Source organism: Chiloscyllium punctatum, chromosome 12 (assembly GCF_047496795.1).
Source record: "Chiloscyllium punctatum isolate Juve2018m chromosome 12, sChiPun1.3, whole genome shotgun sequence".
In the NCBI taxonomy this organism is placed as follows: Eukaryota; Metazoa; Chordata; class Chondrichthyes; order Orectolobiformes; family Hemiscylliidae; genus Chiloscyllium; species Chiloscyllium punctatum.
The window spans coordinates 40,461,666-40,489,442 of NC_092750.1; the positions used below are offsets into that span (position 1 = coordinate 40,461,666).

At 41.0% G+C, this 27,777-nt stretch overlaps 1 protein-coding gene across 2 annotated transcripts in view; it reads left to right on the forward strand.

The window, feature by feature from the left end:
- The window catches only part of LOC140483808 (receptor-type tyrosine-protein phosphatase gamma-like), a 706,675-nt gene that overhangs the window by 385,081 nt on the left and 293,817 nt on the right, over positions 1 to 27,777 (forward strand). For both annotated transcript variants that reach the window (XM_072582431.1, XM_072582432.1), the window contains one exon: positions 27,599 to 27,682. In XM_072582431.1, the coding sequence (XP_072438532.1) occupies positions 27,599 to 27,682 (84 nt within the window). The remainder of the gene's footprint in view (positions 1 to 27,598; positions 27,683 to 27,777) is intronic.

Consider the following 27,777-nt stretch of genomic DNA (forward strand, 5'->3'; position numbering starts at 1 on the left):
AGATTGCTTGCTTTGGAGATGGTCATTACCTGGCATATGTGAAGCATGACAATTACTTGCCATTTGTCAGCCCAAGCCAGGGTATTGTCCATATCCTGTTGCATTTGGACAGGGACTGCATCAATATCTGAGGCTTCATGAATGGTGCTGAACATTGGGCAATCAGCGAACCTCCCTGTTTCTGATCTTGGGGCTTGATTCCAGCACAATATTCCCACCAGGGTCAGGAAAACATTGACAATCCTTCATTTGCTAAAAGGGTGCTTGGACCTTATTCAGTCAAGGGGATTATCCTATTCCAGTGCAGAGAGTTGGTCAGCTCTTTACCAGAGTCCAGAAATTTGTGTTCTCGCAGCCCGGAAGTAGGGCCACAATCAGTTTTGCAAATCAAATGCAGCAAGGTCATAGATTACAGTGAGGTCAGCCAGAGTGCTGTGGAGTCGCCTGGACATGGATCAGCCAAATTTTCCTGCAATGAAATTTGCACAAGAATTGGGATTGAGTGTGATAACAGTGCATGGAAGAACAGTTAGTAGTAATGCGTGATTATGAAATATGATGAGGTGTCTTCAGTAGGAAGGGATAGAAGTCGTTGGGGATGAATGGGATGAGAGCCATTATGGAGGTGGGCAGGAAAAAGAACTCACCTCCTCTCTACCAGGTCATCCACTAACACCTCCAGGTCCTTGCCTCCAAAGAGAAGAGTGTGCTTTCCTTTCACCTAGGCCTTAAATTTGGGAGTAACAGTCAAGAACCACAGTCTGAGGGCATATTCCTGGTTTGTAAGGTCTGGAATGGTGTGGAGGTGGGCTTGAAATATGTGATGGCTCATATATCTTTGGGGAAAACTCAAGACCGATTGTGATCTTCCCTTTATGAATTAGTTTCTATAGGAGATGATTTTGGTAAAGCATCCTGCTTCCAGTAGTTGATCAGGTGACAAGGTTGCCTGGAAGAGAATTTTTTTCAAAGTTCATTCACGGATAAGGGTATCGCTGGCTGGGTCAACATTTATTGCCCATCCCTAGTTACCCAGAGGACAGTTAAGAATCAGCCACATTGCTGTAGGTCTGGAGTGACATGTAGGCTTAACAAGGACATTGTAGTGAATCAGATGGGTTTTTCCATCAATTGACAATGGTTTCATTGTCCTTTCCAGAATTTTATTGAATTCGAATTCCACCATCTGTCATGGCAGGATTTGAACCCAGATCCCCAGAACATTAGCTAAATTTCTGGATTAATAATCCACTGATAATAGCACTAGGCCATACCCTTCCCAGTGGTTTATTATTGGAGAGCAGAGGAGACTGTGTGTATGGCTCTGTTTCAAAGATTTATTTAGTTTAGAACCTGGCTACAGATTCATAGAGTCATACAGCATGAAAACAGACCCTTCAGTACAACTCGTCCATGCCAACCAGATATCCTAAATTAATCTAGTCACATTTGCCACCATTTGGCTCATATCCCTCTAAATCCTTCCTATTCATGTACCTATTTAGATGCCTTTTAAATGTTGTAATTGTACCAGCCTTTACCACTTCCTCTTGCAACTCATTCCATCATTGCACCACCTTCTTTGTGAAGAAGTTGGCCCTTAGGTCCATTTTAAATACTTCTCTTCTCACCTTAAACCTATGTCCTCTAATTTTGGACTTCTCCACCCTTGGGGAAAAAACCTTGGCTATTTACCCTATCCAGCCCCTCATCATTTTATAAACCTCTATAAGGTCACTCCTCAGCCTCCGATGCTCCAGGGAAAACAGCCCCAGCCTGTGTAGCCTCTCTCTCTAGCTCAAATCCTCCAACCCTGGCAACATCCTTGAAAACCTTTTCTGAACCCTTTCAAGTTTCACAACATTCTTCCTCTAGCAGGGAGTCCAGAATTGCACGCAGTATTCCAAAAGTGGCCTAACCAGTGTCCTGTCCAGCTGCAACATGATCTCCTAACTCCTATACTCGATGCACTGACCAGTAAAGGCAAGCAGACCAGACACCACCTTCACTGCCCTGTCTATCTGCAACTCTATTTTCAAGGAACAACGAACCTGCAGTCTAAGGTCCCTTTGTTTGGCAAAGTTCCTCAGGACCTTTTCATTAACACCTTCTTCACGATCCTGTCTACCTGGGACTCCACTTTTAAGGCCAATCGAGAACAACTCTTTCCATCAGAATTCACCTGAAATTTGGGTGCTTTGTCATAGCTTTAAACTTATATTAACTGAAGGATCCCACTGGCAATCAAACTGGACTTCCAAGGTAGCCAAATTATGAAGAGAGCGTTAGAGCTTTAGATGTAAAATGTTCAGAGTTAGAAGCAGCAGAGTTTTGGATTGAAGTGGCTGCACTTGGTTACACCTGTGTGTTGAAATGTGTCTACAACTGAGAAGTGGCTGCTGGAGAACTAAAAGCACAGGTTTTGTGTAGTGAATGGAGACAGAAGTCATAGTTAGGATCAGGGCTTGACAGTTTGTGCTGGGGATAATCATGAAGTGGATTGTAATTGTCGGGGTATTTGGGAGGTTGAGAGTTAGTATGGTTAGTGATCATTAGGAAGGTAGTTTGGGAGTGTTAGGCTAGTCATGTCAGGTGGTTAGCTAGCGCAGGACTATAGTCAGTATGTCAGTAGATGGTGTCATGGAATAAGTTGAGGTGGTAAGTGTGAATATTTGGAGGGGCCAGCTCTGTAGTTACTCAAAAATTAGTCAAGGTTTCAATATTTATAATATTTCTTGCAGAACTATTCAGTGGAAGTATCCAAAGTCTCCAACTCAAAGCTGTACTCATTTGTAGAGGCTCCCAGGAACAGGAGAAATTCCCATCAGAAGTTCAGATTAGTTCCCAGGAACGTCGACACTTGTGCGTGGTCCTGCTGAACATCTTAGGTGGTATCTGACAATCAGAAAAAATATATATATTTGAGCTAGCTCCATTGAAATGCATTAAACTAATTAAAATATTAAGTCCATTGCAGTCTGTAGTTGCCATGGTATTTATTAAAAATTCCATTGATTTATCAAAGATTTCCATAGTAGGAAACTGAATTAAACGTAAACCTAATATTTTCATGATCATAATAAGAGAGAACTTTGGGAAAAATAAATCTGCCAGCAAATTGTTCAGAAAAACAATGTTGCATTGTGGTTTTTATACTTCAGATTTTGATGAATGACAGGAAATAAATCAATGATATTGTCAAGGAAACCTTGTGCAAAATTGGGAAACATTTTCACACAGAGGCACTGTCTTTCTTAAAGCTTTCATTCCTTATCAAAACAATCTGAAACATTCTATTTCAAACAAAATTCAATGAAAGTAAAAGCTATTTACTGTTGCTGCTTCATCTATTTAATAGATGTGCTAAGCCAGAATATGAAAACCATCAATACTGATCCAGTACAATTAAAAATGTTGCAGTTTTTAATGGTTAATTAGATTGTTCGAATGCCTGCATTTGTAAAGATGTACATGAATGCTCCATTGAAATTTTCCCTTTTTGTAAGAGGATTTTTTTGTAATGTTCATAGAAAAGTGATATTCAAAATGGCAGTCTGACCATTTCATATCAAGACTTTTGACCAGGTAATCAATGTTATATTTTTAGCCTCATACAAGTTCTTCTTCTGGCCACCTCATAAGTAAGGCTAATCCAATCAGTGATGATTGACATATTATTGAGACTTGGAAGCTTTCTGTATCTTGAGATGCACAAGGTGAACAAAGAGTACACTGATGTCTGAAACTGCAGCAAGTTTTCCTGGAACAGAACATCAGTCTGCTGCCAGAGACAGCAATTTAAGGGGCACCACTCGACATCAAGTATACTGACAAGGAGATTCTCCCGGTCTTATCATTTTCCGTAGATATATTGGATGGACTTAGCAGTTAATAATCAGCATGTTGGCCAAGTTATGAACACACCTTAAGTGGCCACCAAATCCTGGAGCAGGACTTGATTGTGCAGCCTTTGCCGAAAGGCAGGAATGCCACCCACTGGATCACAAGACCTTCCATCATTCACTACAGGAACTTCAAAACGCCACCTAATTATTTCCTACCCTGACATAAACATGTGCATTTCCAGCAAGAATTATGGTTAGACTCATGCATTGGAAGCCTGACAATTTTGCAATGCCTAATCTAGCCTATTGAAACATTTTATCATGCCTCAGAGTTGCTTTGGCTCAGATTAGCTGACTCATAGAAGGTTGAAAATCAAAATTGGGACCGGTCTCTTCTATAATGATGCAGTTGTGATCTTAAATAACTCAACAATTAGAGCAATCAATATGATTGTTAGTTAAACTAGTCAACCTTTGGATTCCCTACAGTGTGGGGACAGGCCCTTCGGCCCAACCAGTCCCCACCGACTCTCCGAAGAGTAACCCACCCAGACCCATTTCCCTCTGACTAATGCACCAAACACTGTAGGCAATTTAGCATGGCCAATTCACCTGACCTGCACATCTTTGGACTGTGGGAGGAAACCCATGCAGACACGGGGAGAATGTGCAAACTCCACACAGACAGTCAACCAAGGCTGGAATCAAACCTGGGACCCTGGTGCTGTGAGGCAGCAGTGCTAACCACTGAGCCACCGTGCCACCCCTCGGCTCTTTGACATTGCACAAGAGATTGGACTTAGTTGATATAGTAGCATGGGAGAATAGGCATTTGTTGAGTGGGATGAAAAGGAAAGGCAGGATTTAATGGCATTGGAGGAAAGTTAGGGCTATGAGTGAGTTAATAATCAGAATGCACTATTGGGAGCAAAATTAAAAAGACAAGAAAGCATCTTGAGGAGCCTGCTTTGGAGAAGGGATTGTTGTAGTTGCGATCAAAGCAAACCACACCCTGAGGTTTGAGGGAAATGATGATGCAACAATTTTGAGACTCAGGGTAGAATTATCAGGAGATGGTGTCAGGGTTGGTGGGGCTGGTGGAACGAGACATAACAAATAAGGTTGGTAGCCACTGGAAAAGCAGGTGGAAGTGCACATTTCCAGGCAATAATATCAAGACCAATTTTTAAAAAGTGGGTCCTTCCATAAGTTGATTTATAATGGTTGTTAACTGGGGAGGGATGAATCTTAGAGACAGTGGGGGGAAAGGCAAATGGAGAACAGATACAATTTTAAATAAGAAAATTCAGGAAATATTCAGCGTGTGCAGCAGCATGTATCGATGAAGGAAGGTAGAATTAATGGTGCAAGTCAATGACATTTCATACATCAAGAGAGCAATACAGAAAACAGTGTGCATACTGTGGGGTGTCATTGTGGCTCAGTGGTTAGCACTGCTGCCTCATAGCACCAGGGTCTCAGGTTCGATTCACACCTTGTGTGGAGTTTGCACGTTTGCCCCATGTCTGTGTGGGTTTCCTCCAGATGCTCTGGTTTCTTCCCACAGTCCAAAGATGTACAGGTTAGATGAATTGGCTATGCTAAATTGCCCATGGTCTTAGGTACATTAGTCAGAAGGGAAAAGGGGTTTGGATGGGTTACTGTTCAGAAGTTCGGTGTGGACTTGTTGGGCCGAAGGGCCTGTTTCCACACTGTAGGGAATCTAATCTAATCTAAAGGAAGTAGGAGAAAATGAGGGCTGAAGATCAGAGTTGAAAAGTGTGTTAGTGGAAAAGGATTGCTTTAAATTTTTCTGGGGGAATGAGAGTCAGGAGGCTGAAAAAAACACTAGCACAAAATGCTTATCAATTTGAGGATGAAAGTGCAAAATAAAATTTTGCTGAAGAGGGAGCAAGGCACTGGATGGAATTTCTGAAAGTTTATAGAAAGTTAAGTACGGAGCTTCACAATTCCAGTTAATAGTGAAGTGTGTATCTGAAGTGACGATGTATGATACATGTGGCTGTATTCAATTTCAATTACTGTTGCTGATTATTTCCTAAAAATTAAATTAATTGTTCACATTTTCTGTTTGTTTTATTTCTTGAAATTGATTCTGGTTCCCTCTTCCCCTCTCTATTTTGCCTTCTTTACTGTATTTAAATCAAAGTTACACTTGCTGCTTTATACTTACTAGTTTAGAGTAAATGAGGAATAAAATTGTTCTCGCACCAGTGCTTCTAGTGTTGCAATGCCAATTTACATTGATTCATTGGGGAGAGACAATGCTGTTCATGGCTATTTGTGCGGTTGAAGTGTCTTTTTTTTTGACTTAATGGAAATGGTGCCACACGAATGAATTTTTCCTGTGCATTGTCTGTGTAATTACTTGAATCTGGTTGAAGAGCCTTGCAGTTTGTTTCACTGTTCCTGGAATCATAGATGCCTTATGAAGGATGTGGCACTAAGATCAGGTACTGGTTTAAAGTAAATCCCACTCAAAAAGCCAGCAAAATCTTTGAGGACACTTTTCAGCGAGGTGATCTGTGAATGCCTTTCCTTTACCACAACAACAAAACTCAATTCCAATCATATTCATTCAGTCATAGAAAGGTACAGAAACACAACCTTTGGTCCACCTCATTCATCCTGACCAGATATCCTAAATTAATCTAGTTCCATTTTCCAGCATTTGGCCCAATTCTCTCTCAATGTTTTCTATTCATATACCCATCCAGATGCCTTTTAAATGTTGTAATTGTACCAGCCTCCATCACTTGCATTAAAAAGTTGCCCCTCAGGTGTCTTTTAAATCTTCCCCTCTCACCTTAAACCAATGCCCTCTAGTTTTGGACTCCCCTACCCTGGGGTAAAGACTTTGGAGCTTTACCCTATACTTGCCCCCTCATGATTTTATAAACTTCCATAAGGTCACCCCTCAGCCTCTGACACTCCAGGGATAACAGCCCTACCCTGTTCAGCTTCTCCCTATGGCTCAAACCCTCCAATCCTGGGAACATCCTTGTAAATCTTCTCTGAACCCTTTCAAGTGTCACAACATCTTTCCCAAAGCAGGGAGACAGAATTGAACACAGTATTTCAGAAGTGGCCTAATCAATGTTCTGTGTGGCTGCAACATGACCTCCTAACTCCTATACTCAATGCACTGACCTCTAAAGGCAAACATATCAAACGTCTTCTTTACTATCCTATCTACCTGCGACTCTACTTTCAAGGAACTATGAACCTGCATCCAAGGTCCCTTTGTTTGGCAACACTCCCTGGGACCTTATCGTTAAGTGTATAAATCCTGCCCTTGTATACTTTTTTGAAATGTAGCACCTCACATTTATCTCGATTAAACTCCATCCGCCACTCCTTGGCCCATGAGCCCATCTGATCAAGGCTCTGTTGTACTCTGAGGTAACCTTTTTCACTGTCCACTGCACCACCAGTTTTGGTGTCATGCTAAAGACATGTTAATTTTCAGTGGATGTTTATTAATTTTGCTCATTCACAGTTTAGGTCATCAGTAGTAATGTTTTTAGATTCAATGGCATTGTCAGTCCTGTACTTATGGGACTTGTTTGTCATTGCACTACAGTTATGTGCATCCTTGTGGCACCCTAGGAGATTAACAACATAATCCCCTTATGATCTGAACCAGGTATCTGTTTGCTTATCTGTTTCTTCAGTCATTCTGAAGGCAAACTGAACGAACACTGGTTAAGAGATGTCCAACTGAAATTGGTTGCTGCTTTATGTCACAGTAATGTAAAACATGTAGAGCAAGAGTCACAATCAGTCACTTATTTGAATTAATGTAACTTCTATTTGTCTAATGAGACAACATACACATAGTGATATGTCTGTTCATCACAGCCATATGATATAAACTCAATAATCATTCTGCATTCAGTCATAAAACCCACAACACAAAACTCACCTGCAATCTCCTGTCTTTTACATCTATTTCCCCCCTGCCTGCATGAACAGCATCTTGCTTCAAGGAATATCAGTTAGACAATAGACAATTCTGCCCTTCGAGCCTGCACCACCATTCAATATGATCATGGCTGATCATCCTTAATCAGTATCCTGATCCTGCCTTATCTCCATAACCCTTGATTCCACTATCCTTGAGAGCTCGATCAACTCTTTCTTAAATGAATCCAGAGACTGGGCCTCCACTGCCCTCTGGGGCAGAGCATTCCACACAGCCACCATTCTCTGGGTGAAGAAGTTTCTCCTCATCTCTGTCCTAAATGGTCTACCCCGTATTTTTAAGCTATGTCCTCTGATTCGGCACTCACCCATCAGCGGAGACATGTTTCCTGCCTCCAGAGTGTCCAATCCTTTAATAATCTTATATGTCTCAATCAGATCCCCTCTCAGTCTTCTAAACTCAAGGGTATACAAGCCCAGTCATTCCAGTCTTTCAGCGTAAGGTAGTCCCGTCATTCCAGGAATTGACCTCATGAACCTACGCTGCACTCCCTCAATAGCCAGAATGTCTTTCCTCAAATTTGGAGACCAGAACTGCACACAGTACTCCAGGTGTGGTCTCACCAGGGCCCTGTATAGCTGCAGAAGAACCTCTTTGCTTCTGTACTCAATCCATCTTGTTATGAAGGCCAGCATGCTATTAGCCTTCTTCACTACCCGCTGTACCTGCATGCTTACTTTCATTGACTGGTGTACAAGAACACCCAGATCTCTTTGTACTGCCCCTTTACCTAAATTGATTCCATTTAGGTAGTAATCTGCCTTCCTGTTCTTGCCACCAAAGTGGATAACCATACATTTATCCACATTAAACTGCATCTGACCACTCACCTAACCTGTAATCTCCTAACATCCTCCTCACATTTCACCCTGCCACCCAGCTTAGTATCATCAGCAAATTTGCTAATGTTATTACTAATACCACCTTCTATATCATTAATATATATTGTAAAAAGCTGCGGTCCCAGCACTGATCCTGCTGTACCCCACTGGTCACTGCCTGCCATTCCGAAATGGAGCCGTTTATCACTACTCTTTTGGTGTATGTACTTCTTTCATATAACTCTCCATTTTTGTCAAAAGTTATTTGTCCCTTTTGCAGACTGATTGAAAGCTTTGTCATAATAATATAGACTGCCTTACAGAATCTTGTGGGAAACTAGAAATTAAAAGTAGAAGTTCTAAAATTAGCATTTAGCGAGTGTTTAGTTAGCATTTAGTTACTCTTAGTATTTAGTTACTATTTGTATTTATTTTTAACGATTTCACTTGCAAGTTGCTTGTAAAAGCTCGGAATTAAAAAGTGTTTTCCCAATTAATTTTTATGGAAATAATTGAAAAATATGACAGTACTATTCTGAATTTCAAACACAATTTGAATCAAATATTAAATGTTCACTTTTTATGTACAAAGCTACAAGATCTATTTTGTTTGCGAAGCAGTTAAAAGAATCGTATTTACCCATGTGTGTTAATGAATAATGAATATCTTTGTCCCCTATTTTTTTTTTCTTTTTCTCACAATGACAACAATTCATGCACTGACTGTCAAATACTGGCATCCACTTGCTGACTTGTTCAGCTGTTTGAGCCCAGACTGTAATTGATATGCAATTTTATGTCATGATTTAACCATGAAAAGCATGACAGCGAAACCCAATTTGTTCTCACCTTGTATCCATACATATGCACATTTATGATGGGTATCCCTTAATGGTGATCAGGAATAAATGACTTTTCTCTACCATTTTCACCACAACGCAGAGTCACTGAAGTCAATTTAATGCTTCAGAGTCACAACCATTGACATTACTTATCATAGAGATCAAAATGTTCTTTTCTGCAGATACTTCAGATTTATTTTTACAAAGCTGATGTGATTATCCATCCAAGCTCCGACAAACAGTTGATTCAGTTTCAGCTCCAATTCTGTTCCTGCTTCACTCAAGCACTCAGGAAACAAATTATCCTAAAGCTCATATCTTGCAATAATGAAAGAAGCAATTATAATTCTGCCCACGTAACAGAAACAAGGAAGTCAGGTAAAATTACCCATGAGGCATATTTGCACTATCCTGCCCACTTTATGCAGACTTCCATTTTAATATGTTCTTTTTAGCATGTAAACAGAGTATCCACCAGTAAATGCTGGTCCTCTTTGAAAAAGCAGATTAAGCACTGATGATATGTACCATGTTCAACATTGTTTAACTACTGCCTAAATGTGGAAGTCATTTTTGCTTTCCCATGAGTTAAAGATGGCAGAGAGATAAGTCTTCTCCAAAGCAAGGCAATGTTTATTTGCTCCTCCAAGCACAGGACCTCCAAAGCTCCATCGCCATCATGTAATAGAGTTTAGTTCCTGACCACCTGCTTCCAGATAGATACAAGCAATAAACTAACCAGAGAAATTCACTTGTAGCCCAGATATTACATTAAATTACACCATGTTTTGAGATTAATATAGTTTGTAGCCTCCTGTTCACCCAATTATTGCCAGCCTTAAAAATCAAAGGTCACATGTTGCTTCACAAAGAACACCAATATATAACTTATATTTCCTTAATGAATGGATAATGGTTACAGAAAAGGAATATTTAGTTTGTGTTTCCAATTATCAAGAAATTAAATATATAAAGGTATGAATCTATCTAAGTTGTGCAGTTATCCTTGCTTTAGGTAGGGTTTCAATCATAATATTGATCATTATTTCTCCTCTCAACTGAATGCTTCTTCAATACTTTAACTGAAGGAGTATTTATTTTCATATTCCTTGTAGTTCTTATAGTAATGCTTTTAATGTGGATATCATTTTGCCAGAATTAGATAAGTTCATTCTTTAAATTTGCCTACAGAAAGTCTGCAATAGTGAGTAGAGTGGATTATTTCTTGATTATATGTTTTTTTGAGATATGTCTCTTGATTAAACTTAAAATATAAGTCGTAACTATTAATCTCACCCGGGGCAGTGTTTTGTAGAGGAATAAGACGGTGTTATTTCTGGGTCTGTAGGTTGTGAAGGAGCAAAAATGGCCTTCAGTAGAGTGATATGTGCTGCTTGTCAGGTGTGGGAGTTTAAAGAGAGTTTAAGGGTTACTGTGGATTATATCTGCAGTAAATGCTGCTGGTTGCGAATCTTATCAGATGGAATGGATCGGTTGGAGAGACAGTTAGAAGCAATGAGAAATTTGCAACAGCAACAGTATGTGATGGATGGCGGTTAGAGGATGAGGGGAAAGTCTCAGATACAGTCACATAGATGGGTTAACTCCAGGAAAGGTAAGAGAGGTAGGCACCTAGTGCAGATGTGTTATGCGGCTCCGTACCAACCAGTACCCTTCCACTGACACCCTCCATCCAGTACCCTTCCACTGACACCCTCCTTCGACTGACTGAACTGGTCCTCACTCTGAACAACTTCTCTTTCCAATCCTACCACTTCCTCCAAACCAAAGGAGGAGCCATGGGCACCCGCATGGGCCCCAGCTATGCCTGTCTCTTCGTAGGATATGTGGAACAGTCCATCTTCCGCAGCTACGCTGGCACCACCCCCCACCTTTTCCTCCGCTACATCGATGACTGTATCGACGCTGCCTCGTGCTCCCACGAGGAGGTTGAACAGTTCATCCACTTTACTAACACCTTCCACCCCGATCTCAAATTTACCTGGACCGTCTCACACTCCTCCCTCCCCTTCCTAGACCTCTCCATTTCTATCTTGGGCGACCGAATCAACAAGGACATTTACTATAAACCGACTGACTCCCACAGCTACATAGACTACACCTCCTCCCACCCTGCCCCCTGTAAAAACGCCATCCCATATTCCCAATTCCTTCGTCTCCGCCGCATCTGCTCGCAGGAGAACCTGTTCCAATACCGAACAACCCAGATGGCCTCCTTCTTCAAAGACCGCAATTTCCCCCCAGACATGGTCAACGCTGCTCTCCACCACATCTCCTCCACTTCCCGCTCCTCCGCCCTTGAGCCCCGCCCCTCTAATCGCCACCAGGACAGAACCCCACTGGTCCTCACCTACCACCCCACCAACCTCCATATACATCGTATCATCCGTCGTCATTTCCGTCACCTCCAAACGGACCCCACCACCAGGGATATATTTCCTTTCCCTCCCCTATCAGCGTCCGAAAAAACCACTCCCTCCGTGACTCCCTCGTCAGGTCCACACCCCCACCAACCCAACCTCCACTCCCAGCACTTTCCCCTGCAACTGCAAGAAATGCAAAACTTGCGCCCACACCTCCCCCCTTACTTCCCTCCAAGGCCCCAAGGGATCCTTCCATATCCACTACAAATTCACCTGCACCTCCACACACATAATTTACTGCATCCGCTGCACCCAATGTGGCCTCGTCTATATTGGGGAGACAGGCCTCCTACTTGCGGAACGTTTCAGAGAACACCTCTGGGACACCCGGACCAACCAACCCAACCACCCCGTGGCTCAACACTTCAACTCCCCCTCCCACTCCACCAAGGACATGCAGGTCCTTGGATTCCTCCATCGCCAGACCATAGCAACACGACAGCTGGAGGAAGAGCGCCTCATCTTCCACCTAGGAACCCTCCAACCACAAGGGATGAACTCAGATTTCTCCAGTTTCCTCATTTCCCCTCCCCCCACCTTGTCTCAGTCCCAACCCTCGAACTCAGCACCACCTTCCTAACCTGCAATCTTCTTCCTGACCTCTCTGCCCCCACCCCCACTCCGGCCTATCACCCTCACCTTATCACCCTCATCTTAACCTCCTTCCACCTATCGCATTTCTAATGCCGCTCCCCCAAGTCCCTCCTCCCTACCTTTTATCTTAGCATGCTTGGCACAATTTCCTCATTCCTGAAGAAGGGCTCATGCCCAAAATGTCGATTCTCCTGCTCCTTGTATGCTGCCTGACCTGCTGCGCTTTTCCAGCAAAACATTTTCAGCTATGCCCGTTTCAAACGATTATGCTGTTTTGGAAAGTGTAGGGGGTGATGGATTCTCAGGGGAACTTAGCACAAACAGCCAAGTTTCTGGTATTGAGACTGGCTCTAATTCAACGAGGGGTACGTCAGGTTCCAAGAGATCAATTGTGTTAGGGGACTCTCAAGTCCGAGATACTGACAGACGTTTCTGTGGCCAGCAGCAAAAAATCAGAATGGTGTGTTGCTTCCCTGGTGACAGGATCAAAGATGTCTCAGAACATGCAGAACGTTCTCACGGGGGAGAGGGGCCAGCAAGAGGTCATTGTTCACATTGAAACCAACAATATAGGAAGGGAAAAGGTTGAGATGCTGAAGGGTGATTACAAAGAGTTAGGCAGGAATTTAAAAGGAGGTCCTCGAGAGTAGTAATATCTGGAATACTCCTGGTGCTATGAGCTAGTGAGGGCAGGAATAGGAGGATAGAACAGATGAATGCATGGCTGAGGATCTGGTGTTTGGGAGAAGGATTCACATTTTTGGATCATTGGATTCTCTTTGGGATAGAAGTGACCTGTACAAGAAGGACAGATTGTACCTAAATTGGAAGGGGACTAATATACTGGCAGGGAGATTTGCTAGAGCTGCTCAGGAGGATTTAAACAAGTAAGGTGGGGTGGGGGGCTGGGGGTGGGACCCAAGGAGATAGTGAGGAAAGAGATCAGTCTGAGACTGGTACAGTTGAGAACAGTAGAAAGTGAAACGGTCAGGGCAGGCAGGGACAAGGTAGAAAAAATAAACTAAACTGCATTTATTTCAATGCAAGGGACCTAACAGGTAAGGCAGATGAACTCAGGGCATAGTTGAGAACATGGGACTGGGATACCATAGCAATTACAGAAACATGGCTCAGGGATGGGCAGGACTGGCAGCTTAATGCTCCAGGATACAAATGCTGCAGGAAGGATAGAAAGGGAAGCAAGAGAGGAGGGGAAGTGGCATTTTTGATAAGGAATAGCATTTCAGCTGTGCTGAGGGAGGATATTCCCGTAAATACATCCAGGGAAGTTATTTGGGTGGAACTGAGAAATAAGAAAGGGATGATCACCTTATTGGGATTGTATTATAGACCCCCAATAGTCAGAGGGAAATTGAGAAACAAACTTGTAAGGAGATCTCAGCTATCTTTAGGAATAATATGGTAGGGGATTTTAACTTTCCGAACATAGACTGGGACTGCCATAGTGTTAAGGGTTTAGATAGAGAGGCATTTGTTAAGTGTGTACAAGACAATTTTCTGATTCAGTTTGTCGATATACCTACTAGAGGAGGTGCAAAACATGACCTACTCTTGGGAAATAAGGCAGGGCAGGTGACTGAGGTGTCAGTGGGGGAGCACTTTGGGGCCAGCAACCATAATTCCATTAGATTTTCGAAAGTAATGAAAAAGGATAGACCAGATCTAAAAGTTGAAGTTCTAAATTGGGGAAAGGCCAATTTTGACGGTATTAGGCAAGAACTTTCAAAAGCTGATTGGGGGCAGATGTTTAGAGCTAAAGGGAGGAAAAGCTGGAAAATGGGAAACCTTCAGAAATGAGATAATAAGAATCCAAGGAAAGTATATTCCTGTCAGGATGAAAGGAAAGGCTGGTAGGTATAGGGAAAGAAATTGAGGGTTTAGTTCAGAAAAAGAAGGAAGCATATGTATAGACAGGATCGATCGAGTGAATCCTAAGAAGAGTGTATGTGTATACTTAAGAGGGAAATCAGGAGGGCAAAAAGGGGACATGAGATAGGTTTGGAAAATAGAATTAAGGAGAATCCAAAGGGTTTTTACAAAAGGGCAACTAGGGAGAGAATAGGGCCCCTCAAAGATCAGCAAGGCGGCCTTTGTGTGGAGCCACAGAAGACGGGGGAAATACTAAATGAGTATTTTGCAAAAGTATTTACTGTGCAAAAGGTTATGGAAAATATAGAGTGTAGGGAAATAGATGGTGACACCATATTACATATGTCCATATTACAGAGGAGGAAGTGCTGGATGTCTTGAAACGTATAAAGGTGAATAAACCCCCAGGACCTGATCAGCTGTACCCTAGAACTCTGTAGGAAGTTAGAGAAGTGATTGCTGGGCCTCTTGCTGAGATATTTGTATCATTAATCGTTACAGGTGAGGTGCCGGAAGACTGGAGGTTGGCTAACGTGGGGCCACTGTTTAAGAAGGATGATAAGGACAAGCAAGGGAACTATAGACCAGTGAGCCTGAAGTCGGTGTTGCGCAAGTTGTTGGAGGGACTCCTGAGGGACAGGATTTGCATGTATTTGGAAAGACAAGGACTAAATAGAGATAGTCAACATGGCTTTGTGCATTGGAAATCATGTCTCACAAATTTAATTGAATTTTTTGAAGAAGTAACAAAGAAGATTGACGAGGGCAGAGCGGTAGATGTGATCTATATGGACTTCAGTAAGGCGTTCAACAAGGTTCCCCATGGGAGACTGATTAGCAAGGTTTGATCTCATGAAATACAGGGAGAACTAGCCATTTGGATACAGAACTGGCTCAAAGGTAGAAGACAGAGTGTGGTGGTGGAGGATTGTTTTTCAGACTGGAGGACTGTGACCAGTGGAGTGCCTCAAGGATCGGTGCTGGGTCCGCTACTTTTCGTCATTTACATAAATGATTTGCATGTGAGCATAAGAGGTACAGTTAGTAAGTTTGCAGATTACACCAAAATTGGAGGTGTAATGGATAGTGAAGAGAATTACCTCAGATTACAACAGGATTTTGACCAGATGGGCCAATAGACTGAGAAGTGGCAGGTGGAGTTTAATTTGGATAAATGCGAGGTGCTGCATTTTGGGAAAGCAAATCTTAGCAGGACTTATACACTTAATGGTAAGGTCCAAGAGAGTGTAGATGAACAAAGAAACCTTAAGAGTGCAGGTTCATAGCTCCTTGAAAGTGGAGTCGCAGGTGGATAGGATAGTGAAGAAGGTGTTTGGTGTGCTTTCTTTTATTGGTCAGAATATTGAGTACAGGAGTTGGGAAGTCATGTTGTGGCTGTACAGTGCTTTGGTTCGGCCACTGTTGGAATATTGCGTGCAATTCTGGTCTCCTTCCTATCAGAAAGATGTTGTGAAACTTGAAAGGGTTCAGAAAAGATTTACAAGGATATTGCCAGGGTTGGAAGATTTAAGCTATAGGGAGAGGCTGAACAGGCTGGGGCTGTTCTCCCAGGAGTGTCGGAGGCTAAGGGGTGACCTTATAGAAGTTTACAAAATTATGAGGGGCATGGATAGGATAAATAGGCAAAGTCTTTTCCGTGGGGTCAGGGAGTCCAGAACTAGAGGGCATCAGTTTAGGGTGAGAGGGGAAAGATATAAAAGAGACCTAAGGGACAATGTTTTCAACAGAATATGGTATGTGTATGGAATGAGCTGCCAGAGGAACTGATTGAGGCTGGTACAATTGCAACATTTAAGAGGCATTTGGATGGGTATATGAATAGGAAGGCTTTGGAGGGATTTGAGCCGGGTGCTGGCAGGTGGGACTAGATTGGGTTGGGATATATGATCGGCATGGACGGGTTGAACCAAAGGGTCTGTTTCCATGTTGTACATCTCTATGACTCTATAATCATCAGCATTATGTTGGAATTTGTAACATCTGAGAATAAAAGAGATGAAGCATGTTATAGTTCTATATTCAGAGTATATTTTGTAAAATTACACTTTCAAAATTAGTTATAATGCCTTTCCTACAATTTTGAAATATGATTTCAAGAGAGGTAAAACATAAACTATTCTTGGGAATGGTAAACATCAAGTGAAGTAGAAATGTTGTGATGATAAATATACCTTGGTGCTTTATGACTTGCATATGAAGCACAGAATATTATCAACTAACAGTATATGTGATGTATTGTATTTTATTCCTTGAAGTGTTCTATATACAGTTTAACTATTAAAAAGAACTATTAGAAGAACAGGGAAGGGAATAGCTCTATCTTCTCATAGGTTCTGTCATTTCAAAAGGTCAATGTTCAGATCTTTTGCAGGATTAATAGTAGCTCTTACATGTGAAATCTATCAGTCTAGACCCTTGAGGTACCATTTCACCACAGAACACTTTTTCTTCAAACCATGTACATTGGATTTTCAGAACTGGAATGCTAAGCTCTTGGGAAATGTCGTTCTTCACATATCTTTATGAATCGATTTTGCAATAGCAGCTCAAAAGATGCAGTAATGTTGATTTAAACAAGTGTGATATGATGCCTTTGTTGGATTATTGCATAAATACAGACCAGACAGGTGGTATTACTTTAAGGCAATTAAATTGTATCACAATTTGTTGTGTTCCAGTATTTCATTGGCAATAGTTGTAGCTTGCTTGTAGGCTTTGCCTATGTCGTCAGTCGGCACAGAACCCACATATTTGTAAGTCTGAGGTCTTATAGCCATGGAAATAGTTAATACCGGCAATAAACTTCCAAGATATCCGTCTGGACAAGAATGTCATCTCTGTGGTATATGTAACAAATGTCGTTTTAACCACAAACCACATCAGCCTTAACACAAGGAAAATGCGAGACACAACCGGTTCAGGTACCACAAGAACTGGGATCCAACCCAAAGACATTGCAGAGAATAGAGAGTGTAAAATTATCATACAGATATGCAAAACTGTAAATTGTAAATACATGCCCAGTTTGATCAAGGTTTATAAATTATTATTAATTAGAAACTTGGATTAAACATGGAGGACAGTTGAATTTTCTGTTCTCTGAAGGTGGCTTTTTTAAAGAAAAGATCAGAAAGTATTTGGAAAATTGAACTAAAGACAGCCTTTTCAGGAAGGTGTGTAACTTAAGCTAAATGACTCAATTAGTTACCTGGGGAGTTTGTTGCTGAACGTTAACAAAGTCAAGATTTTTGATCCATAGAAACAGATGGCTGGAGGCCATTAGCAGATTAAGTTCAGAAAAATAAAAATCAGGCCAGCATAAGAACAGTCTTTACTTCTGCAGAAATCTCCAGCAGTGAGAGTTTAACATGGAGAAATCTCTCGGCTGTTAAGAGTTTTAAAGAAAACACCAGACCATCAAAGGCAAAAAGAAGTCTTAAACTATTTCAGCAATCGGAGGGGGAGAGCTGAAAAAGGTCAAGTGAGTTAGCCTGTTTTTATATCTCTCTTGGAAGGAGAGAGAGAATCACATCTGGTGAAGATAGAGAAGATTGCTTCGGTTAAAACATCTTAAAATGTAATACTTCACTTGTTTTGAAACTCTGTAAAGGATATTGCTTGGGAAAAGAGTTGAATGGTGATTTTTGCTGTCTACATTCATATCTTTTGAAATTTCCTTAAATGTAGCTCCCATTTTCATTTGTATAAATGTTTCCTATTCTTTGGTAAAAGTCACTGCCATCCTCTTGTGAATATGCTCAGTGACTGACTACTGCAGTGATCAAAAACAAAACTTATGATCTAACTAGAGTCATAGAGATGTACAGCATGGAAACAGATCCTTCAGTCCAACTCGTCCATGCTGACCAGATATCCCAACCCAATCTAGTCTCATCTGCCAGCACCCGGCCTCCAAACCCTTCCTATTCATATATCCATCCAAATGCCTTTTAAATGTTGCAATATTGTACCAGCCTCAACCACTTCCTCTGGCAGCTCGTTCCATACACGTACCAACCTCTGCGTGAAAAGGTTGCCCCTTAAGTCCCTTTTATATCTTTCCCCTCTCACCCTAAACCTATGCCCTCTAGTTCTGGACTCCCCCCACTTCAGGGAAAAGACTTTGTCTATTTATCCTATCCATGCCCCTCATAATTTTGTAAACCTCTATAAGGTAACCCCTCAGCCTCCGACACCCCAAGGAAAACAGCCCCAGCCCATTCAACCTCTCCCCATAACTTAAATCCTCCAACCCTGGCAACATCCTTGTAAATCTTTTCTGAACCCTTTCAAGTTTCACAACATCTTTCCGATAGGAAGGAGACCAGAATTGCACGTAATATTCCAACAGTGGCCTAACCAATGTCCTGTACAGCCGCAATATGACCTCCCAACTCCTGTACTCAATACTCTGACCAATAAAAGAAAGCATACCAAACGCCTTCTTCACTATCCTATCTACCTGTGACTCCACTTTCAAGGAGCTATGAACCTGCACTCCAAGGTCTCTTTGTTCAGCAACACTCCCTAGGACATTACCATTAAGTGTATAAGTCCTGCTACGATTTGCTTTCCCAAAATGCAGCACCTTGCATTTGTCTGAATTAAACTCCAATTTCCACCTCGCGGCCCATTGGCCCATCTGATCAAAATCCTGTTGTAATCTGAGGTAACCTTCTTTGCTGTCCACTACACCTCCAATTTTGGTGTCATCTGCAAACTTACTAACTGTACTTCTTATGCTCTCATCCAAATTATCTATGTAGATGACAAAAAGTAGCGGACCCACCACCGATCCTTGTGGCACTCCACTGGTCATAGGCCTCCAGACTGAAAAACAACTCTCCACCACTACCCTCTGTCTTCTCCCTTTGAGCCAATTCTAAATCCACATGACTAATTCTCCCTGTATTCCGTGAGATCTAACCTTGCTAACCAGTCTCCCACAGGAACCTTGTCGAACACCTTATTGAAGTCCATATAGATCACATCTACCGCTCTACCCTCATCAAAACTAGCCAAATTTCACTCTTGAATCTGACTTTCCAGTATTACCACCAGCTGGAATCAGAACACCTTGTATCATTCTTTCTTCTAATAATACACAAGCTACATTATTACACCAAAAAGTAAACCAAAGTACAATATGAAAAAAAAATTTGGACAGGAGCAGAGTTTTGTTGGTGGTCCATTAGTTAGTTTTCAGTCTAGAATTATAGTCGGCATTGGCTGGTTAACAGTCCTGTGGAAATATCTGTTGGTGTGTTATAAAGCTTGGAATTTTAAGCCCATTTTGGAGAAGGGAGTCAATTCATCCGCACATTCTTACTTGCTTGTTCTTGATGAAACAGTATTATGTAGTCGACTTCTACAATGAAATTAATTTTATAACTTAGCTATTAAAGTAATAATCTTTGAATATTGAAGTACAGAAATAACAAGAAATACAGGAAATACGCAGAGGTCTGGTAGCATCTGTGAGTAGCCTCGGCCCTCAACATTGAGTCTAATAATTTCAGACTGTAACTCTGTTGCCCCACCTTTTTTTTCCTTTTCTTTGCACATTTGCTTTCCCCATCTTTTTGCTTTCACACAACAGCACACTTGCTCTACAGTCATCTTTTGTTTCTTTGTGCAGAAACTTATAGGCACCTGAGTAATGTGGATTATGATGAGACAAGCGGCAGAATCAGTTGAGAAACCAGTAAAGTCCTATCTTGACATTGTGAGCAACTTGCTGCATCTCTTATGCATTGCCAAGTGGCAAGGCAAGTTACTTATTGGGCATAGCTGAGGTCTAACTTAGGGGATCAAAACTTGTCAAACACATTATTCATGGTCCCATGACTTACTAATATTCAGTTTTCTATCTTCCCAAATGCGCAAACATCTGGTTCTAATATCTTAGGGTATGTTCCATGGGCACTGATTACATGTATCGTACGTTTACAGAAATTAACATCCAACATAGAGTCATACAGATGTACAGCATGGAAACAGACCCTTCAGTCCAACTTGTTCATGCCAACCAGATATCCTAAATTAATCTAGTACCATTTACCAGCACTTGGCCCAGATCCCTCTATATCCTTCCTATTCATGTATCCATCCGGATGCCTTTTAAATGTTGTAGTTGTACCAGCTTCCACCACTTCCTCTGGCAGCTCATTCTGTACATGCACCATCCTTTGTGTGAAAAAGTTGCTCCTTAGGTCCCTTTTATATTTTTCCCCTCTTACCCTCAACCTATGCCCTCTCGTCTGGACTGCCCCACTGCAGGGGAAAGATCTTGTCTATTTATCGTATTCATGCCCTTCATGATTTTATAAACCTCTATATGGTCACCCCTCAGCCTCTGACACTACAGGAAAAACAGCCCCAGTCTATTCAGCCTCCCGTTATAACTCAAACCTCCAACCCTAGCAATATCCTTGTGAATATTTTCTGAACTCTTTCAAGTTTCACAACGTTCCTTCGTATAGGAGAGCGGCTAGAATTGCACACAATATTCCAAAAGTGGCCTAACTAACGTCCTGTACAGCTGCAACATGACCTTCCAACTCCTATACTCAATGCTCTGACCGATAAGGAGAAGCATACCATAGGCCTAGCCTATTTACTTGCAACATGTACCAACTTCTAAGGACCCTCATGGCACATATTGTGTATTAAAAGACTGCAGAAAGCTACAGTACAGACAGATTTTGGAGTCTACATGTGTAGATCACAAAAAACTCATGTGGGTTCAGCAGGTAATATGGAAGGGAAATGGGATATTAGCCTTTATTTCAAAAGCAATTGTGTTAAAAATAGGGAAGTGTTGCTAGAACTTCACAAGGCAGTAGTCAGAACACACCTAGAATACTGTGAACAGTTTTGCACCCCTTATGTACAGAAATATATATGGGCATTTGAGGCCAGGTATTGGACAATGTATTGAGGGACTGTCTAATGAGGAAAGGTTGGGTTGGTTGAGCCTGTCCTGATTGTTCAGAAGAGTGAGGGTTGAACTGGCCAAAACATACAAATTTCATAGGGATCTGAGAGTCACAGAGTTATACAGCACTGAAACAGTCCATACCAACCATAAACCCAAACTAAACTAGTCCCACTGTCCTGCACTTGGCCCATATACCTCCAAACATTTCTTATTCATGTACTTATCCAAATGTCCCGCACCCTCGGGAAAAGACACCTGCCATTCACCTTATCTATACTCTCTATAACATTGTAAACTTCTATGACGTCACCCCTTAACCTTATACGCTCCAGTGAATAAAGTCCCAGCCTATCCAGCTCTCCTTATAACTCAAACCCTCCATTCCGAGCAACGTTCTGGTAAATCTCTTTTGAGCCCTCTCCAGCTTAATAATATCTTTTCTATAACAGGGTGACCAGCACTGGACAGAAGAGGCCTCACTAATGTCCTGTACAACCTTAACATGATGTCCAAATTCCAATACTCAAAGGTCTGAGCAATGAAGACAAGCATGCTAAATGTCTTCTTATCACCCCATCTACATGTGATGCAAATTTCAAAGAATTATGCATCTGAACCCATGGGTGTCTTTGTTCTACAGCATTACCCAAGGCCCTACTTTTAATTGTATAAGTCCAACCCTTGTTTGTTTTACCAAACTGCAATGCCTCACATTTAGCCAAATTAAGCTCCATCTGGCACTCCTCAGCCCATTGACCCAAATTGCTCAAGATGTCTTCATAATTTTAGATAACCTTCTTCACTGTCCACTATACCACTTATTTTGTTGTCATCTGCTAATTTACTAAACATGCCTCCTATATTTTCATCTAAATCATTTACCCATTCTGGACTTTCATCTCACTTTACTAATTAGTCTACCATGTGGAATATTATCAAAGGCTTTACTAAAATCCAGGAAAACAATGTCTGAACTCTCCCTGCCCTCATCAATCTTCTTGGTTACTCCCTCAAAAAAACTCAATCAAGTTTGTGAGACACAATTTCTCTCAAATAAAACCATGCTGAGCATCCCTAATCATTCCTTATCTTTCTAAATGCATATAAATCCTATCTTTCAGAATCACCTTCAACAACGTACCCACAGCTGAAGTCAGACTCACAGGTCTCTCGTTCCCCGACTTCTCCTTACATCCCTTCTTAAATAAAGGCATACTGTCACCCACTCTGCAGTCATCTGGCACCTCAACCATAGCTGATGCAAATATACCTGCAAGGGACCCCATAATTTCCTTCCTAACTTGCCATAATCTCCTCAGATACATTAGATCAGGTGCTGGAGATTTATCCACCTTTATATTTTCTCACGCATCAAAAGAGAATCCATTAGGCAGATGAGATACTTGGATGTTTACAAGGAGATTGACAAGAATCTTGCCAGGGTCAGAGGATTTGAGCTATAGAGAGAGGCTGAACAGGCTGGGGCTGTTTTCCCTGGGGCATCAGAGGCTGAGGCGTGACCTTATAGAGGTTTATAAAATCATGAGGGGCATGGATAGGGTGAACAGACATGTCTTTTCCCTGGGGTGGGGGAGTCCACAACTAGAGGGCATAGGTTTAGTGTGAGAGGGGAATAATTTTAAATGACCTCAGCGACAACTTTTTCTCGCAGAGTGGTGCATGTATGGAATGAGCTGCCACAGGAAGTAGAGACTGGTACAATTTCAACATTTAAAAAACATCTGAATGGGAATATGAATAGGAAGGGTTTAGAGGGATATGGGCCAAGTGCTGGCAAATGGGACTGGATTAGGTTAGGATATCTGGTCGGTGCGGATGTGTTTAGACCAAAAGGTCTATTTCCCTGCTGTACATCTCTACGACTATGACTTGAGGGACATCCAGGTTATCCTTTTCTGTAATGTGAACTGGTTTCAAAAGATCAATATTTATTTCCTTGAGTTCTGTAGCACCTAAAAGCTGACAAGAAATATTCATTTAATATCTTTCCCACCTCCTGAGATTCAACACAAAGACGACCTCTTTCACCTTTAAGGGGTACTACTCTCTCTGTAGTTGCTCCCTTGCTCTGAATGTACTGGTAGAATCTCCTATCTGCCAAGGCTATCTCATAGCCCCTCTTTGTCTTGACAGTATAGATGCAGAAAAGTTGTTTCTGCTTGTGAGTGAGTCTACAACCAGAGGGCATTATTTCAAATAAGAAGTAACTCATCTATGACAGATGAGGAGGAATTCCTTCTCATCTGGTAGTGAATCTGTGGAATTCTTTATTGTAGAGGGCTCTTGAAGCTGGGTCGTTAAGTCTATTGAAGGCTGGCATGGACAGATTTTTACGCGGTTAAGAATCAAAGATTATGGGGAAAAGGCGTGAGTCCACAAATTTGTAAAGGAAGAAACCTTAAAACACATCTGGAATATTTCTCTGTCTCAAGAAATACTTATATCTAGTAAAACCTATGTTGTTTTATTCCTCGCGCCTTTGCAAATAATAACATTTATGAAGGAAATATTCAGCTTCCTTTTTTTAAAGATATTTTCTAATCAATCTGTTCAGCGATGTTCTGATGCACCTCTGCAGCAGTTGGGACTTGAACCTGGGCCTCCTATTTCATAGATAGGGACACTACCACTGCACCACAAGAGCTCTTTGTTATTGGTGTACTGTGGCATGCAGGAGTGCTTGTTAATAGTTCTTTTACTTAATAACACAGTGATTTGGTGATGGTTTAAAAAAGGTTTGCAACAATGTAATATTATCTCTGAACTGGTTGATAGAAAATATATGCAACAATAAAAAATATGGAGGAAGGGAGGGAAGGAACTATTATTAAAATAAATTTGAAGGAAGAACTCAGCTGTTTTGTTTAAATCAATCTGTTCAGAGATATAATTACACACCTATGAGACAGGTGGGACTTGAACCCAGGCCTTTTTCCTAGAGGTAGGATGCTGCCAATATGCCACAAAGGCCCTGAAGAGCATTGCTCTTTTTTTCCAACCAAACTGCTCTGGTGCTGTTCTGCTTTAGCCTTAAAGGGACGCACATTTCTAACTCTAAAACAGATAATGCAATTGGGCACCCCATTTCCTGCGTGAGACTTGGAAGGTTGCACTACTGTACTACGGACCACTGTCAGACGATTTTTTTGAGGAACACCGAACACACTGAATATGGCAGTCAATGTGTCAACAGTAGTTGCACAAGTGGTATCTTTGATATGTCTCATAATTTATTGAAGTACTGACCAGCAGGTAATCATGTCCATGGCTATGAAAGTATCAGTGGCAATCTCAGCTCAGAAACAATCTGATGTAGAAGGAGAGTTGTTTGATGTCCTTGTTTATACTAAGCCAAAAATTAGATTAGGCGAAAGTCGGTACTGCAGATGCTGGAGATTAGAATCAAGATTAGAGTGTTGCTGGAAAAGCACAGCAGGTCAGGCAGCATCCGAGGAGCAGGAAAATCGACAGGTTGGGCAAAAGCCCTTCATAAGAATTAGATTAACATGCCAATGTCTTGTTTCTTTTTCTACAGCATGTGACGTATGTGTCTGTGGTTTAGCACATCTTGATGTAGTACTTGCTGAATTAGCTTTATTTTCCTTTGAAGATTATATTATTGGATAGTCCCAGCTTGTCTCCAACTGACTAAACAGAATGTGTTTGGGGGCCTGTTAGACGTGTTCAGCTCCCCAGTGATAATGATCAATTAGATCTATAGAAGCTGGTGTAACTGTGACCAAAGTATATGAAATCAGTGTTTCAGTCTGGAGTTTTTAGTGTTGTAGTTGATGGGTTTGTTACTTTGTAGATCATATTAATATGTAGATTCTGTATGCGGATAGACTAATAATAGAAGATCCTGCGCAAGGTTTCAGCGGTTCAACTCATGGATCAGCAGTGACATTGAAGATGGATAATGCCAATGCAGGAGATGTCAGACACATTGTAATTATCACGTGTGGTCTGCAACATATTGTGCCAGCTTACTGAATACATTGCTTATACGATATATTCACAAGGTATCTACCTCTCTTTTAATAGTCGTAGTAGCACCTATGTCTTTTTCATTTACACCATTTCTGAAAAGTAAGATGGCAGAATCAGCTCATGTCTGGATTTAGCTAAGGCCTCGATTATGAAAAGATGGAGATAAGCTTGACAAATATCACCAGTTTTAACTCAAAAGAGTCACACGTATTATCAAGTTCATGGCTACAATCTTCCCAGTCACTGTCAATGCATCCTTACTCTCTGAGGTTGTTGTAGCTTCAATGCATTTCATTGAGACCATCTGTAGTGAAGAATAAGCATCTAAAACATTGTTTCTCACTGAGATTCTTGTAGCAACTTGCAGTGCTTGTTATTAGCTCTGCTCTTTCCTTTTCATGATGGAGTACAGGGGAATGCGCTGATACCTGAGAGTAGGTGGTTTCTGCAAAATCCTTGAAGTCAACACAAAGCCTTTCAGCACATGCTGTCTTTGCAGAACTTTAAAAACACTGGAAATCATCAACCACTTATACAGTTCCAACAATGCCAGTAGAAATCAATGAACCAAGTCTTTTCAACTTAAAAGTATTGATGATTACTTTAAATAGCATTTCTTGAACATCTCTCTTGCTGCTGAAAACCTGTACAACTGGTCAAGGTTAAGAGAGGTTGTTAGCTATTGATGTTCAAAATGCCAATGTATAGAATCTACGTAACACAGTGATTAATGGCATGATCTGCCCACTCTGCATACCTCCAGTAGGCACTGTCTTTGTGCATACTGATGCCCTCAACAAAACGGGTTTCCTCATCAGACATGCATTCACACATTTTAGATGTAAAATGACATTTATTACTTTGAAATAGCCAACCCTAAGGAGCCAAATTTTGTTTCTTGGCGTGGTAAAGTATGTTTCAATCTCACCCTGCACCCACTTCCCAAAATGTATTTTGGCTTTGGAATCAAGGACATAGATTCAGGTGAAATGTAGAAAGTACCATGCAAATACTTGTTCTGTTATTGTAAACATATTGGACAAGTACCACAAAGAAGAAAATATCATTCAACATGATCTGCCATTTCTGGGCAAAAAAGGAATCTGTAGGTCTTTTGCTTCATTTTAACTTTCTTCAGCCAAGGGGAGTATTAAAAGTTCATATTTTTAAACAAATATATCTACACTCAATATTAAAAATTGTAAAATGTCATGGATGATTTCTTGAAACATGATTGTATGACTGCATGGTTAACAGTGATTGTTGAGCAACATCTCACTGGCACTTAAGAAAAAAAAGGCACAAAAATGGGAAGGTAATTTAATTTTAGATAACATAACTTACCTACATCAGTAAATTAATTGTATGTTTTTAATCCATTGTGATTGTCATTAAAATGCAAAGGTTAAAGATGTACAAGTACTTGTCTGGGAGTGTTTGAATGATGTAAAACATGGTAACAAGAAACAAAAATGCGTGAAATTGGGTTTTTTAGAGCTTATTTAGATTGAGCTCATCATGTGGAACAAAGGGCAGCAAAAGTCTGCCACTGGCTCTGGTCTGTCGCAGTAACTTTCACTGCAGTCCAGCTGGTGTCCCATTTTTGAAAATCCTCCTTAAATGTATTTCACTATGTTTTCTTTGGATGAACCCACCCCCTTTTACCATCTGTTGATGTCCATTCAGTTGCAGCTCTGGCAGTGTTTGTGTCCAGGAGGCGAGATGCATGTCCTGCCAGTCTTAGTTGTATTATAGGTAGCAAATGGTTCAATACTGCTGCTATTGTGTGCTCTTTAACTAATTTGCATTAGTACCATCAAAAGATGTTTTGTATGGAGTAATTTAATGAACAGCTCTAATTATGGCAATAGAATTATCTTCTTAATTGTATCAGTTTACAAAAGGTCATTTTATACAGTGTTCTTCATTCACATATACATGCTATTCTGCTGGGACTTTGGATGTTGAGCGAGGGCATTGTTACTGATTATGTGTGAGTTGGCTAATGCAATTTTCACTGATTAATTAAAGCTATAATGAAGGGTTACATGATTTTTAATTACTTCATGGTGATTATTTTAACTATTCTAGTTCAGATTTACATTTTGATTGAAAAGTATGGAAAACAAATGTTAACAAAATCTTTATACTAATATTTTACTGTTTTACACTTGTTGAAAACAGATGCAGATTTATCTTTCAAGCCCTGGCACTGACTTGGCATCAAGAAGAAATGGAATTAGAGGAGCAATGGCGATATTCCTCCAGGTAAGATAAGTTGTGTGCTTTTACAGTATTAACATAAATAGCATTCTTGGCCACAAATCTCTGTGCTGCCATGCCTAAAACTTCAGTTCAAACTC